This window comes from Lacerta agilis, chromosome 5 (assembly GCF_009819535.1).
Source record: "Lacerta agilis isolate rLacAgi1 chromosome 5, rLacAgi1.pri, whole genome shotgun sequence".
Classification (NCBI taxonomy): Eukaryota; Metazoa; Chordata; class Lepidosauria; order Squamata; family Lacertidae; genus Lacerta; species Lacerta agilis.
The window spans coordinates 68498140-68513769 of record NC_046316.1 but is presented as its reverse complement, the minus strand read 5'-3'; the positions used below and the strand labels follow the sequence as shown (position 1 = coordinate 68513769).

At 43.5% G+C, this 15630-nt stretch overlaps 1 protein-coding gene across 3 annotated transcripts in view; it reads left to right on the top strand.

Moving 5' to 3' along the window:
• Nucleotides 1-545: 545 nt before the first annotated feature.
• SPHKAP (SPHK1 interactor, AKAP domain containing) overlaps nucleotides 546-15630 on the top strand; it is an 83038-nt gene continuing 67953 nt past the window's right edge. For 2 of the 3 annotated variants that reach the window (XM_033150332.1, XM_033150330.1), the window contains exon 1: nucleotides 546-681. In XM_033150332.1, coding sequence (XP_033006223.1) covers nucleotides 647-681 — 35 coding nt within the window. In that variant the 5' untranslated portion in view covers nucleotides 546-646. Of the gene's footprint in view, nucleotides 682-1045; nucleotides 1143-15630 lie in introns of those variants that run through there. The other variant, XM_033150331.1, reaches the window with a different exon arrangement.

The following is a 15630-nucleotide window of genomic DNA, read 5'->3' as shown; positions in this document are numbered from 1 at the left end:
GCCCTTATCCCAGTTTGTCTCATCGCCTTTTAAAGCCATCCACGAGTTCTAGTGTTACGACAGAAACTTTTCTCGGGGGCCCCTTGCTCCATGTCACTTTCACACACATGCCACAGAAGTGTTCGTACAAAAGTGTGTACGCTTGTTGATTTGCACGGCTCAGCTATTGTGTATACAAGTAGGAGTAATTGTAAAACTATCAGCAAGCTGCTGCACACCCACTGCAGGCTCCCCGGATGTAACACGTGAACACCCTTAATGACGACATTCGCACATGCCTACAGGCTCCTCGCACGTCTCAGCGTAACGTGTGAACAGCCCTATCCATAGTGGCTGACCCACAAGGTGGAGTGGAGATCTGAATCTGGGTGTCCCACTGGCCTTCAAGCTCTTCCCTCAGCCACCAGCAGCCTCCAGAGCAGCTCTTGGCGCCAGAAGCGGGCGACTCCCATGTGGCTCCTTCTGCCTCCTGCTATTCGCGGGAGGGAGAGCCTGAAAAGGAGGCGGGCGCGGAGAGGGCGGCAAAGGGCAGGGCTGTGGTGTACTAAAGCCGGCCAAGTAGGACGGGGGAAGCTACCAGAAGTGGCGGAGCGTTGTCTGCCTTGCCTCTCCTCCTCCCTCTGCGGAAGAGCATCCCGCCCTGCTAATGGCTGGGAAATCCACGCTGAAGGTCCCTTCGAGGTAAGGACCCGCGCTTTCCTCCGCGCCCATCCTACCCGAGCCCACCTCTCTCGCTTCTTCCCGCTTTGTAGCCCTTTCTGCCGAGCTGCCTGCATCCCGCTTTGGCCGGCTCCGTCGGCGCGCGCGGGACCCTCCCTCTAGGGCACGCCCGAGGAGGAGCAGCAGCCGCCGCAGCTGGATCCGCTGCTGCCCCGTGCCCTCCTCCCGGGCGAGAGAGGGAGCTCCTCCCGGGGTGAGGGTGGCTGGGTTGGGGAGAAGCTCGCCTCCCTCTCGCCACTCCTGGCCAGCAGCTCCGGAGGAGGGTTTGACTTTTAAAACACGCAAGACACGCACGCACGCACGCACACACACACACACACACACACCCTAGCTGAAGTGCTCAAGTGTCTTGCGCGCTGCCTGAGGCTTTCTTCAAGGGCGCGTTTGGAGATCGGTGACAGAGACCAGCTTGCGAGGGGACGGTAAGGGCTCCAATGCGTTCATGGGACGGTCGGAGTAGTTCTGCTTGAGTGTGTGTTGTGCAGAATGACGAGCGGGAATTTAAGGGGGGGGAGCGGGAAGCCATGCATCGAAAGGCTCGGCCATCTTCCGAATTTTAAACTAGCTGCTGCCAAACTCAGCCTTTTCTTCTTTCCTCATCATCCCCAGTGCGTTAGGGACACTGCTGATAAATAAGAATCTTGCTCTTCGCCTGCATCGAAATCCTTCCTAAACACGCGAGCGAGCGTTCACACACGAAGCACGCAGCCTGGCATTGCAAGTGGAACGGTTCATCAGACGAGCTTTCATTAATGGTTCTCATAAATGCAGGAGGAAGCTTTGCTTTTCAGAGGCTTTAGGGAAATGTGACTCTTGGCCGCAGAGCACGTGGAAATGGTAGAAATTCGGAACAGTTGAGCAAAGCTGTGGTTGTTACATGTGATATGTTTGTTGAGAATGTTAGGAGGTGAGCCCTCCAGGAAAGGAATAATAATTAGGTAGGGAAATTGCTTCTTGCCTTGCATATGAGGTATCAGAGAATACTAGCAGTGGACAGCTTCCCTAGTAATACTGCTTATGGGGGGGGGTATGTGATCTTCCTGCGGAATTATTTCCATGAATGGGATTGGCTTTCTCCTGGATCACTCATTTTGGGACTGCTCTAATGATATGCCCATGTGCCAGAGTGAAGTTAACGTGAATTTTGATGTGCTTTAAAACTGGGCAGGCAAAAATGACAACGTCAAACACACACGTGAAATGCCATCAAGTTCTCTTCTTGCTTTCAAGTCTCAGCGTTAAAAAAATGTGTGAGTGGCATTTTGGTAATAGGAACTGATAGGATACTACCCTGGTTATTTATCTGTGCCACATTTTTATTAGATGTAGAAACCATAAGCAGCATTGCTTTCAAAAGCTAGCCATCACCATGTAAACAATCTCTTGTCTTGAGTTTTAGTAGCACACACATTCCCAGGTGTGAAGGGCACTGCAGCAATAATATTTTCTTGGGGCTCTAAGGGAGTGCATGGTTTAATGTGTCATTCAGAATTAAGCAGGTGGAAGTGATCTAGGTTTTCAAAGTCGACATCACAGAGTGTCTCCTTTTGAGTATTTTCTTAAAACAACAACTGCTTTGTGATTTTGTGATAATCTATTTTTCTCCTTAAATGTTTTGTGCAAACAGTTTTAAGGACACAGATAGGAAGCCAGGCACTTTCTAATGCATATAAAACACAATGTTAATGTTCATTACTGTTTAGTTTTGTTCCACACAATGGGCATGCATATATTGTTGCTGGCCTACATACATCTCTCTCTGACCTACATACACAGGTTGTGAGCACAACTGCTACAAGAAGCAATGGATTTATGGTGTATCGTTTTGGCTAATGAAACAGTTTTCACTGCTTTGGGCTAACCCAGCTCATCTAGCAAATATATAAAATCGTTATGCAAGGTTAATGGTGTCTTGGAGGTGTGGTTAAAAATAAACAACCGGACATCTTCAAGCCTCTTCATCCCCTCTTAATGGACAGAATCTGTCTCATTCATACACACTGCAAGTAGCTGAACATAATACAAGGGCAGCAGTCCTGTGTGTTTTGCAAAACATGTCTCATATTTGAACAGCAGAGGGTGTAAATTAAGAGTCTGTTTCCACTGTGAGAACAAACCTGATAAGGGGAAACATGGGATATGGTTGCTGCAGGTTTTTTAATGGCTTCCTTTTTCAATATGATTTAGCTTTTTCATTTTGACAAACCAATATTTGAAAAGGCAGTTTAAAGACTAACAAACCTGTATTTGCTCATAACCAGTGAGATCTCTCTTTCATCATTCCATCACAATTCTTTAAAGTGAAAGAAAATTAGCTTTGTAGTAAAACAACTCCAGAGGTAAACAGAAGATAAAACCATGCGATGCCTATAAAGAGCTCAAGGAGGCTGTGCTCCTATGGATTTGAGAGATTATGTTAATATTGCTGTTAATCGCTTGCTTGTTAATAGGATCAAGAACCTTCCCACTTATTTCAGATTGTAGGGAGCTCTAAGCTCTGTGTGTTTTGTGTCCATGTCTGTGTCTGCCAAAGCACACACAACATGCCTTTGCTGTGCATTATGGTTTTAGCACATGCACTGTGTGTACACATGAAAAAGATAATGTATGCAGTGAAACTGAGATATGGCATATTGTGCTTATTAACTACTGTACTTCAAATCTTGAACAGCTGTATTCAGAGCCATTAAGACTGCAATCCTATGTTCATTTGCCTCAGTGGACTCAATGGGGCTTATTTCTGAGTAAGTAGACAGTGCAAGGCTGCCATCCCAAGAAAAACACTTGCTAGAGAGTAAGTCCTGTTGAACTTAGGGGGACTTAATTCTTAAGTCCCACCAATTTCCATGAATCTGTTTAAGGTTTCACATCATTGATGTCAGGTTAGGGGTGAGGAACCTGTGACCCTTCAGATGTTGCAGGACTACACCACCTCTTATCCCTAACCGTTGGTCTTGCTGGCTGGAGGTAATGGACAACAACATTTGGCTACGCCTCCCTTAAGTAGTATTTGAAACAATTTCTGGCACCAGAAGGTTGTTGTTGATCAGGCTTCTAGAATTCTGCATTCTCTCATCTATGTAGTTTCCCTCCTCAACATTATTGGAATTCAGTTGAGTGACATTTAAATTTTACAACTTCCTGTGCTTGCTGTCATAGAAAAAGTGCTTATACTGTCTTGGCAAAGATGTAATTGCATGATAAACCCTAAAAGTGAAACGATTCATCTCCCTATGATGATCCATGCCCCTTTACCTGAAGATACCATATCACTCTAAGGCAGTATAAAACATAATCGGATCCACAAATCAGTAAAGTTGCAATAATTGGATTTAAGCAACTTGTGTCTGGGTGTTATGACTTGCTGCACCACCTGGAATAAGAGGTAAAACTGCTTCTCCAGAGCAGTGTCACAAAGGATGATTTTATTAAACTGCTGCTGCATGGATGTTGTGGTAGCGTAATAGACATAAATCGCTGCCAGAGAATTAAAGTCCTTGAATCTTACTGTGTTTTTTAAGTCAGTGGAGTAGGGACTCTGTCACAGTCACACAAGTGTTTTATCAGCCAAATACTATGCAAACAGCCTTGCATCAGTGCAGTGTCACAAAAGTATTGTGTTGCACTGGTGCTGCGACATATCCTGTTTGTAATTATGTGATTTCCCCCCATGTTGTATGCCACCTTAAGCATGGTTTTAACTGGAAAGGCAGCATACAAATAATCATTTTAAAAAAGATTGTGGTGTATGTATGCAACTTGCGACGGAGCACATGCAACTGTGGAACTGCCAGGTTGTGCAAAATTTGCACATATTAGATATTGGGGGCAGGAGCGGCAATACCTATCACAATCCTACGTCAACAGGTACAAAGAATTTCTAACTTATACAAGTGCAAAGATGGGCCCTCCAGGTGTGATTGGACTTCAATTTCCATCACCTGTGACCATTGATCATGCTGGATGAGAATTGGAGTCCAGTGACTGCTGGAGAGTCACAGGTTCCCCATGCCTGTACTACTGGAATGTTGCAAGAATGTAGAGCCGAAATGTAAAATTTCAGAACCAAGACAGAACTCTGAATGCTGACTTACTTATACCATGCAAGGTGGTGGCCAATACCAATAAGACTGGGTTCACCAGACGTAGACATAGTTCTTGTCAGCTGCTTCTTAGTGTCATTTAACTCAAGTGTATTCTCAAGTGCTACTGGAAAGAATTTTCTACTTTGTTTCAAGTGTATTAAGATAATCAGCTGCTCCATCACTGGTCATCTTGGCGGAAAGAACCGACAGTTTCTCCCATATGTAGGTTAACTGCCAAGCAGTAAGCACCCAGTTGTTAAGAAATTACAGCGAAAAATGCGCGTTTAATCGTGGCCTCACTTTGCAAGCTCTGGTAAGTGGCTCTTTCCAGCGTGCCTCATAAATCACACTTAATGATGTAGTGTTGTTAAGTCCCTTTTTCACAACATGAACTATGAGAGCAATTTGTTGTGAAATTGATTAATCACGGGGAGAGCATACAGCCAATTGTTGGAGCAGAGGAGGTAAATCAAGCTTTGCAGCATTTGCTTTTAGGACCGACAGAGGTTAAGCACTGAATGTTTTCCTACCTTGATTTAAGTAAGGTATGAACTAATACTAAAATGTCCAGATCTATAATTTAAATAGTTAATTTATTTAATTAATTTAGTGCGTAAGCTAAAATAGATATTCGTTTATTTAACATGTTTATAGCTCACCCTTCACCTGTTCCAGGGGTTCCTAAACTCTGGTCCATGGTCCACCTGTGGGCTTGATTCAGGTGTTCCATGGCATGTCCTTGAAGAATACTTCTGATCTGAATCCTGTAATATTCTATGGAATTCAAATAGCAATGATGTCCCTTACTGTCCTGAGCTGTTCATAAGGACCTTGCTTGTGAGAACTGTTGTGTGTCATAATGGATTGCATATCTCTCTTGTCCGTTGCATATCTTTTGTGTCTGTTCATTTGGGGATAATAGGGTTAACTTGTAAAGCGTGGTGTTGCTCCTAAGGCTCCTTGGGGAAGATGGGATTTTATTGCAGATAGGTAGGAGTAGCATAGGGACCCAGGTGGCGCTGTGGGTTAAACCATAGAGTCCAGGGGCTTGCTGATCAGAAGGTCGGCGGTTCGAATCCCTGCCACGGGGTGAGCTCCCGTTGCTCGGTCCCAGCTCCTGCCCACCTAGCAGTTCAAAAGAACCCCCAAAAGTGCAAGTAGATAAATAGGGACTGCTCCAGCGGGAAGGTAAACAGCGTTTCCGTGCGCTGCTCTGGTTCGCCAGAAGCGGCTTTGTCATGCTGGCCACATGACCCGGAAGCTGTCTGCGGACAAACGCCAGCTCCCTTGGCCTACAGAGCGAGATGAGCGCCACAACCCCAGAGTCAGACACGACTGGACCTGATGGTCAGGGGTCCCTTTACCCTTTACTTTAGGAGTAGCATGAGACTCTTAGGGTTGTGGATTCGAGCCCCATGTTGGGCAAAATATGCCTGCATTGCAGAGGGTTGGACTAGATGACCCTCTTGGTCCTTTCCAACTAAAAACATCTTTGATTATATTATTCTGTGTTGCGTGTCTAAGGGGCTCCATGACTTGGTGTAGCCTACCAGCAGAGCCTGTGATTGGAAAGCAGTGTATATATCTGCAGTAGCTAGCCTCTAAAAATTGTAGCTCTGTGTGAGGAATAAAGATTCCTAACAACTCTCAATACCCTTAAACTACAGCTCTTAGAATTCTTTGGGAGAAGCCGTAAAAGTGCTGTCATAGTGCTTTAGATATATGGTGTGAATGTGTCCAGAGAGAGAACAGAATGCCAGAAAGAGAGAGATAAAGGAATGTTTTGCTTTGGCCCTGCCCAGAGTTCGCATGTGGCGCTCTTGAGAGAAGAAAATGTTGCCAACTCCTGGCATTAGATTGCCAAATAGTCTGACCTGGTGTGGCGGCTTCCTACGTCAAGCATTTAGAGCCAGCAAAACTATTGTTCTATATCTGCAGAATCTGGGTAGGCAATAACTTTCTCTCCATGTGGCCAGGCTTGTGCTCTCAAATTATTTTATTCCTATGGTGTTCAATTTCAACCCCATTATAAATTATAAAGAAGTGGGATATGCCAGAGGCTGTTTCCTTAATGGAATAATTGCCTGTGGCATCAAACCTATAACAAGCTGTATGTGTAGAATTTAGCTTGATAGTTTAGAAGCAGAACTGCAGGTGGTCATAGAAACAATATCTTCTTAGCATAGATAATCAGAGTGCAAATTAGAGGCAGATGTTTAGTTGCTGTCCATCTTGCCTAGGTTGCATTTTGTACTGACCTCTGGCCTCAGCTATAGGACAGAGGGATTGCAAAGAAGGTGAATACTGTGTATTACTTCCTTTGGATTTCATTGTGGGAAATAATCCATACCTGAAGCATTTATTTCCAGGGAGGGTAGCTGAGGAACTGAAGGAGAAGTGAAGAGACATGAAGTTCTAGGGCTTATAAGTAGACTACAAAATTAACAAGTCAGTGGATCCAGATGGCATCTACCCAGGGTTCATAAAGAGCTGAAATATGAAAATGCTGACCTTCTAAGAAAAATATGCAACTTGCCATAAAAATCAGCCTCGTTGCTGAAAGTCTGAAATGTAGCCAACATAATGGCTGTACAGTGGTACCCTGGGTTACGCACACCCCGTGTTGTGGGCGTTTGAGTTGCGAATGCCCGCAACCCAGAAGTGTTTCCAGAGTGTGTGCGACCCTCAGATGTGCAGAAGCGTTCTGTGCACTTCACACATGCGCAGAAGCGCTCAAATCGTGCTTCTTCTGGGGTTTTTTGGGTTTTTTCCGTGCGTTCGTGATACACACAGCCGCGTTACGTACCGCAACCTGGAACGGATTGTGTACGTCAGGCATGTCCAACAGGTAGATCGTGATCTACTGGAAGATCACTGAATGTCTGTGGTAGATCATTGGTAGATCACTGGCTCCCCACAAAGAAGCTCAGCAGTTTTGGCTCCCCTAAAAAAAGCTCTACATCTTTGCACTGAAGCCCCCAAATCAGGGCTTTCCTTCCTAAAAAAAAGCTCCAGTTTGACCCAACCCCCCCCCCCCCCCCAAAAAAACATGGATGGCTTTCCTTCCTAAAAAAAAAAAAGCTCAACAATCTCGACCTGAACCCCCCAAAAGGGGGTAGATCACAGCCAGTTTTTAACTCTGTGAGTAGATCGCTGTCATTTGGAAGTTGGCCACCCCTGGTGTACGTAACCTGAGGTTCCACTGTTTTTGCACGTCATGTTGAGTTGCAGATCCTCCTAGTGGTGCAGCATTAAAACTGATAGCACATTTGCAAAGCTAAGCAGGGTCTGGTATGGGTTCAGATTGGATGAGGGTTGCATTGTGGAGGGTTGGACTAGATGACCCCTGTGACCCCTTCCAACTCTACAGTTCTACAGTTTACCATGCATTAATTTATCATGCCTGCTTTGCTTCTTCCCATTCTTGTTGGGAAACAAAAAACTGTCTTAGCCTTATGTGTGAACCAGGGGTTGTGGTTTGTTTTACTCAACACACACACACACACACACACACACACACAAAACCCACCACCCAAAATGTGGTAGTGTATGCCAATGTTTGTTCCTGGTTTGCCAATTGTGGTTCATTTGAGCAGAGCAAGCTACAATCTCTGGTTTGGATGTAACACTCAGCCGGTGATCATGGCTTGTTTTCTCTGCAGATGAGTGGGAAGGAAATGGGAAGAGTAAACTGGTCACCATTGCCTTGTGCCGCAGTTTATGTACAGGTGAAAATCAAAAAATTAGAATATCGTGGAAAGGTTCATTTCTTTCAGTAATTCAACTTAAAAGGTGAAACTAAGATATGCAATAGACTCATGACATGCAAAGCGAGATATGTCAAGCCTTTATTTGTTATAATTGTGATGATTATGGTGTACAGCTGACGAGAACCCCAAATTAACAATTTCAACTTTGGGGTTTTCATCAGCTGCATGCCATAATCATCACAATTATAACAAAGGCTTGACATATCTCGCTTTACATGTCATGAGTCTATCTCATATATTAAACTCCAGTAGCTAATGAAAACAATTGCTTACATAAATGGACTTTTCCACGATATTCTAATTTTTCAAGTTTCACCTGTATATTGGGATGTGCTAATCCAGCTAATGTCAGCTTTTTAAAAGGGATATATGGAAATCCATGAAGTTACAGATTGGTTAGCTTAAATGTTCATTCCGGGTATATTAGTGGGAAGCATGATTAAAGATAAAACTGCTAAGCACACAAAAGAGCTGAGGAAGAAAACGGCATAGCTCTGCAGAGGGTGGCTCGATGAAATTGTTCACTCAGCATGTGGCCACATTGAAAAAACAAATTCCACGCCAGGGATTATTAGGGAAAGGGCTGCCAGAAAAGCTGCCAGTACCATGCCTTTATATAAGTTTGTGATGCAGCCATGTTTGGATTGCTGCATACATTTCATTCAGCCCATCCCCAAATGATGGTATAAATGTTCCAAAAGGACCAAGAAAGGACACCCCCCCCCAAATGATCCAGATGTCCTCCATGGAAAGGCTGCAGCATCTGGGGCTTTTTTTTACATTTAAGGGGGAAAGTGACTCAGCAGGGGAGGAGAATGTTTAGGAAAAGTTGGCCAGGGATAACTTTCCCCCATCCCCTGTCTCGTAATGTTAGGGATCATCCAGTGAAATTGAAAAGCAATAGATCCAGGTCAGGCGAGAGAAAGCACTCCTTTGCACAATGCAGACTTGATCTATTATGGGATTCGCTTTCGTATGCTTTGATTTCCACTGGCTTAGATGGATAAAGGAAACTAATGGAACCTCAATCAACAGCTATTGGTAATTGGCTTTTGCAGCCTTCAGATTCAAAGGCAGTATACCACTGAATTCCTGATGCTTAAGATCAACAAGGGGCAAATGCCCATCTGCTTTCAAACCCAGCTTTCAGGCTTCCTGGAGGATCCAGACACATATGAATATAGGGCTGATGTTTTAATTAGTCTGCTTTAAACGCGGGTGGTGCTGTGGGTTAAACCACAGAGCCTAGGGCTTGCTGATCAGAAGGTCAGCGGTTCGAATCCCCGCAACGGGGTGAGCTCCCATTGCTTGGTCCCAGCTCCTTCCCACCTAGCAGTTTGAAAGCACGTCAAAGTGCAAGTAGATAAATGGGGACCGCTCCAGCGGGAAGGTAACTGGCGTTTCTGTGCGCTGCTCTGGTTCTCTGGAAGCGGCTTTGTCATGCTGGCCACATGACCCGGAAGCTGTACGCCGGCTTCCTCGGCCATTAACACGAGATGAGCGCTGCAACCCCAGAGTCGGACACGACTGGACCTAATGGTCAGGGGTCCTTTTACCTTTACCTAATCATCTTGTCATCCCTTAGAGAGAGTTCAAACTCAGCTACATTAGTAAAGAAAATCATTTAAAATATGTTACAACGCTGCCATCAGATGGCACTGTAGAGTTCTGTCTTTTGCCAACGTGATTTCCCATTATGAGGTTTACTACGCATTTTTCTGAAACTTTTTAAAAAATGTGTGTAGATCCAGCCCTGCTGCACTGTGTTAGAGGAGTCAGAATAGGTTGTGCATCAGTGAGTCTTCTTTCTATCGATTTCAGATGGCCTCACTGTCCTTTGTGGCTTTACACCTATGTCAGTACCAGTTGAAGGCACAGAACAGGTTGAGCAATGTATGTTTTTTTGCCATTTCTAGAGTGATGTGTATTATTAAGCCCATGAATACACCTGGCTCACCTTACACCTTTGACTGAAGGAGGAATATAAAAGGCTCTTGATCTTCTTTCAAGAAATGCCAGTGAGTTAAGGCTGTGCTTTCTTATTTTTTTAAAAAAAAGATCTGATAGCTTGTGAAACTGTGTTGAAACATACGCAGCCAAAGCTATTTGTAATCTTGACATTTTAACTTGGAAACACCATTTCTTTTTAAGACTTTGGTGGAATGGACTGTGATTCAAAATATGATTGACATGTGGGTAGCTCAGTTGGTTAGAGTGTGGGGCTGATAACACCAAGGTTGCAGGTTCGATTCCCCTGTAGGATCGTTGAATTGCAAAGTGGTTGGACTAGATGATCCTTAGGGTGCCTTCCAACTCTACAGTTCTATGATTCTATAATAGTTAGAAGTAATAAAGAAAGTGTGGAGTGGGATATTGACTGGCATGGAGTTGCACCACTCCTTATTAATTTGTAACATTCTATATGAGCTGCTTGTCAGTCCCCCCAAAAAGACCCCAAGCCATCTTGCATTAAAAATAACTCTTCACCCCCAAGTAAAATCCCCCAAAAATCTGATGTTCAGGTTTTACTTGTGTTCTATGGGTTGTGTTCTATGTATGGTGCTGGAGGAGACTCTTGAGAGTCCCATGGACTGCAAGAAGATCAAACCTATCCATTCTCAAGGAAATCGGCCCTGAGTGCTCACTAGAAGGACAGATCCTGAAGTTGAGGCTCCAGTACTTTGGCCACCTCATGAGAAGAGAAGACTCCCTGGAAAAGACCCTGATGTTGGGAAAGATGGAGGGCACAAGGAGAAGGGGACGACAAAGGATGAGATGGTTGGACAGTATTCTCGAAGCTACTAACATGAGTTTGGCCAAACTGCGGGAGGCGGTGAAGGATAGGCGTGCCTGGCGTGCTCTGGTCCATGGGGTCACGAAGAGTCGGACACGACTGAACGACTGAACAACAACAATGGGTTGTATTTGGGGTCAGAATATTAGTTTTTAACTAAATCTGTGCATGCGCAGTGGTTTTCCTCCAAACCTCTGGAGAAGATTTCAAAGTGATGCAGGGGCCAGAGATGAAGTTCTGTTTCAGCCAGGCTGTTACTTGCCTGACAGTCCCAGGTACTTCATTTTATAGTTGCCCTGTAAAAGAGGCTTTCTTGAATATGCTGGAAAATTGCATTGCTTAATCAGTCACGTGAGCTTAGTACTGTTTCAGTTCTGTTAAAAAAAAAAAAGCATCCCTTTTAATCCAGAAGTATGCCATCAAGACGAGGTCTCCCTTTTTTATTTAATGAAATAGAAGCAGGCATTCAGGGCCTGGAAAAGAAAGAAGCAAAGAATGTGTGTTAAGCTACAATTACAACGGCACAACTTTTCTATTCAATGTTCTCTGTTCTGTGTGCTTTCCAAGATGATGTGTAGCTGAAAGGTGATATTTCAGCAGGTGTAGAACTCTGACAAAGATAAAATGCTTCTGCAAAATCCCATTATGAACACCTAGTGAAGGCAATGCTACATTTTTTTTAACAGAAAGCTTGTGTTTAGTAAAGGTTGTTTTAGCCTTGACCTGTAATACCAGAAGTGCATATCTTTTTATTACTTACGTTCTCTCAATTAGACTACAGACGTACTCCTGAGAACAAGCATACAAGAGCCGTAGTCTGCGATCTGAAAATATTACAGAATTGGGCCGCAGCTAACATTTACATTATGCATGGGATTCACATCAAAAACAAATCATGAAAACATTTGCTAGAGGTATTTATAGCTGTCATTTTACTAACCATCTGTGCCTTCACGGGAGTATACACATGGTTAGAGCGAACAAAGCTCATGATAGCAGTCGGTCTTAACTTTAAAATCACAAATGCAACTGCGGAAACACACACACACATATTTCATTTATCCAGACCTCAGATGTCTATATCATAGAGTCGGTGTGGTATAGTTTATAGTTCTGGATATAGACTTGAGAGACATGGGTTCAAAATTTCACGAAGGTTGCCATCATAAACACCTTTCCTGGGCATTAAGTCCCACTGAGCTCAGTGAGACTTACTTTTGAGTAAGCATGCGTCAGATTGCACTGTTAGTCATAAAACTCATCCAGTAGCCTCATACCAGCCATTATCACTTAGCGTAACCTACCTCACAGGGTGATGTTTTCTTACATCAAACAATTTTATCCCTAGCAAATGAGTTTGTTTTTCTAAGCTGGGTCTCCTACCCAGCCACCTGGAACAATCTGCTTTCCTGAGAACAGAAAGAGGAATTCACTTTGAAAGGTGCTTTAGATAAATCATAAATAATTTGTTCTGCTTATAGCATACATTACCTTAAGCTGAAACGGTGCATGAGTTAGCACACCAGCTTTCCCCTGCCCCTTAGATACCTGAATTTACATTCTGTTTTACCTAAATAAACCTTACCAGGGACTTTCCAAATTAATATTTTATTTTGCCGTATGGTTATTCAGAGGCTCTTGTACTCACAAAAAGTCTACCATCTAAAAAAAATGATTTGGTTTTGACATAATGCAGAGGAGAGAAAACATACCTCCCTGCATAAAATAGAACAGGCATGCATAGGTCTACTTTAATTTTACTCCTGACTGTTGGAATATCCAGCAAACATTGTTTGTGTCAGTGGAAAGAAAGTAGTGTTCCCTTGGAATGAGGGACAGTGGAGACTGTGGTGTCTTTATGATATATGGTTTATTTACACATATATACATCCTGCAAATCAGTTTACTGGTACTTTCTGATAATGTTCCGCAATCGCTGCAACCTGAAGAATGCACTCAGTTTAACACCATGTGGCTATTATAATTCTTAAGGCAGCTACTGTCACGGTCTACAGCTTTTAATCTTTTAATTATCATCCATAACCTTAGCATTTCAAAGAAGGAACATTGCTGCACCATGAAAGAGGATATCTTGATAAAGCCAGCTACTGAATCCCAGTGAGGATAGTGCTCTTTTAGAATTAAAACCAAGATACAATGGATCTTGCCCTTATCACATTCATCAGCGGAAAATGAGATTGAGAAACAGCACAGTTACTTTGCAGACATGGAATTACAATTCCAGCTGAGTTCACTGTTCTAAGAACAGTGACAAGTTCACATCTACAGACTTCTAAGGGTCTTAGAAAGCTTTAAGGCCCTGTTCCGATATAATGGGGAACAGTGATTTTCCACTGTATTAATTAACTATGACAGGTTTTGGACTCTTGCATTCCCCTTTTCCCACTTTGCCTTCTTGCAGGTCAGAGGAAGAGCTTATAAGCTTTTGTTTCCAGTTCCCAGGTTTGCTTGCACAACTATACTCCTCCCATGGGACAGTCCCATTGCATGCACACCCACTGATTGCTCATTCCAGGAAAAGTTGTATCACCTCAAATATGTATCTTTTCTGGCTAAATTATATCGTGCTTGCATTGATGAGTAGTCTGAGACAAAATAATTCCCTGCCGCTATTCTCTAGCTATCTGGAGAGGGGGAGCAATGCTGTTAGGATCCAGTGGAGTAAACAAAGAAACAGTTTGTAGTAAGTTTGAGTTTGAAGTAAGAAGCAGAGTGAGTTGAGAATTCAGAGCTGTGATTTTTATTTTATTTTTATTTTTGCTGTCTACTTATTTTGTACATCAAGCAACTAAGAAAACAATCTATGTGGTAATTTCCCCATCTCTTGGAATGGAGAACTTGGGACAAACAACACACTGTCTTTTCAGGATTCACATTCAATGTGTTGATCCACATGCAGCCCATCACTGTCTCCAAACAGCTGCCTAGCACTTTAGGCACCTCTGCTGATTCAGATGGAACAGAGAGATAGAGCTGGATATTGTATACATACAGTACTGGTGACACTGCACTCCAAATCAGAGAGAGAGAGAGAGAGAATTGTAGAGCTGGAAGGGACCACAAGGGTTATCTACTCCAACTCCTTCCAATACAGGAATCTTTCACCCAACATGGGGCATGGACCCACAGCCCTGATATTAATAGTCTCATGATGTACCAGCTGAGTTATCCTGACTGCATCTCCTGATGACAGCTGCCAGTGGCTACATGTAGATAGTAAATAGTATGAAGGATAAGATGGAACCCTCTGAGATGCCATAGGAAAGCTCCCATGTCCTTGAACAGTGCCTCTCCATAACGTCTTGCTGGAAACGGCCCTTGAGGTAGGAGCAGAACCACCCACAACCTCTCAATTCCTTGATACCCAAAGCTGCTGAGAAGCTGAGAAGAATGAGCCAAACTGAAATGGACCCAGATAATTCAGCCTCCACCAAGCATACCTGAAGACACCTTCTTGAGTACCCTGACCCAAAAGGGGATGTTTGCCCTTTTGTTAAAGAAAAGATACAAAAGCATGTTCTGCTGGTCTACAGTTTTGCATTTAAAATTGTTGGATATGATTCTGCTACAGCTTTTATTACATTACATATAATTTTGGCTTTAGGACATTGATATTACATCTTGTTATATATAAACATATAATAGCAATACTATAATTATGTCACAAATGATTAGATGATTGCTTTCTGAACCTTTGCGGGATTATAATTATGCCAATTATGCCAATGGTGGAACTATATATTATAAGCTGATAGGTTCAAAGTGTGTGACTGACAGTCACCCTAATGCAGCAAGAGAAATCTGCAATTGAAAGTGGGCTTCCCCCTCAAATCTTTCCACAAGCCATTCCACTCAGTGGATGGTCAGCACTATCAGTACCGGCAGTGGTGACCAGCTGTTGTGGAGGAGAGGGAAGCAGATGCCACGCTCTGTTCAAGTGGCCATTGGGTCTCGGGTATCTGGCATGCAATCAACAATGTCACTGTTTGTGTTGATGGGTTGGGGTCATTCTGTCATCCCTTAACACTTATCATGGTCACAGCCCTACTTGTAATTCACACTTTGAAGTTTGCATAGGCATCACATGACCCAATTACCTTTGTTTTTCAGTGTGCAGGTTCCTTTGATTAGGCCTATGTATGTTGGATTTCATGCATGCATATCCCCTATGCATGCTAAGCCTAATGCAGGCATAGGCAAACTTGGCCCTCCAGATGTTTTAGGAATACAACTCCCATCA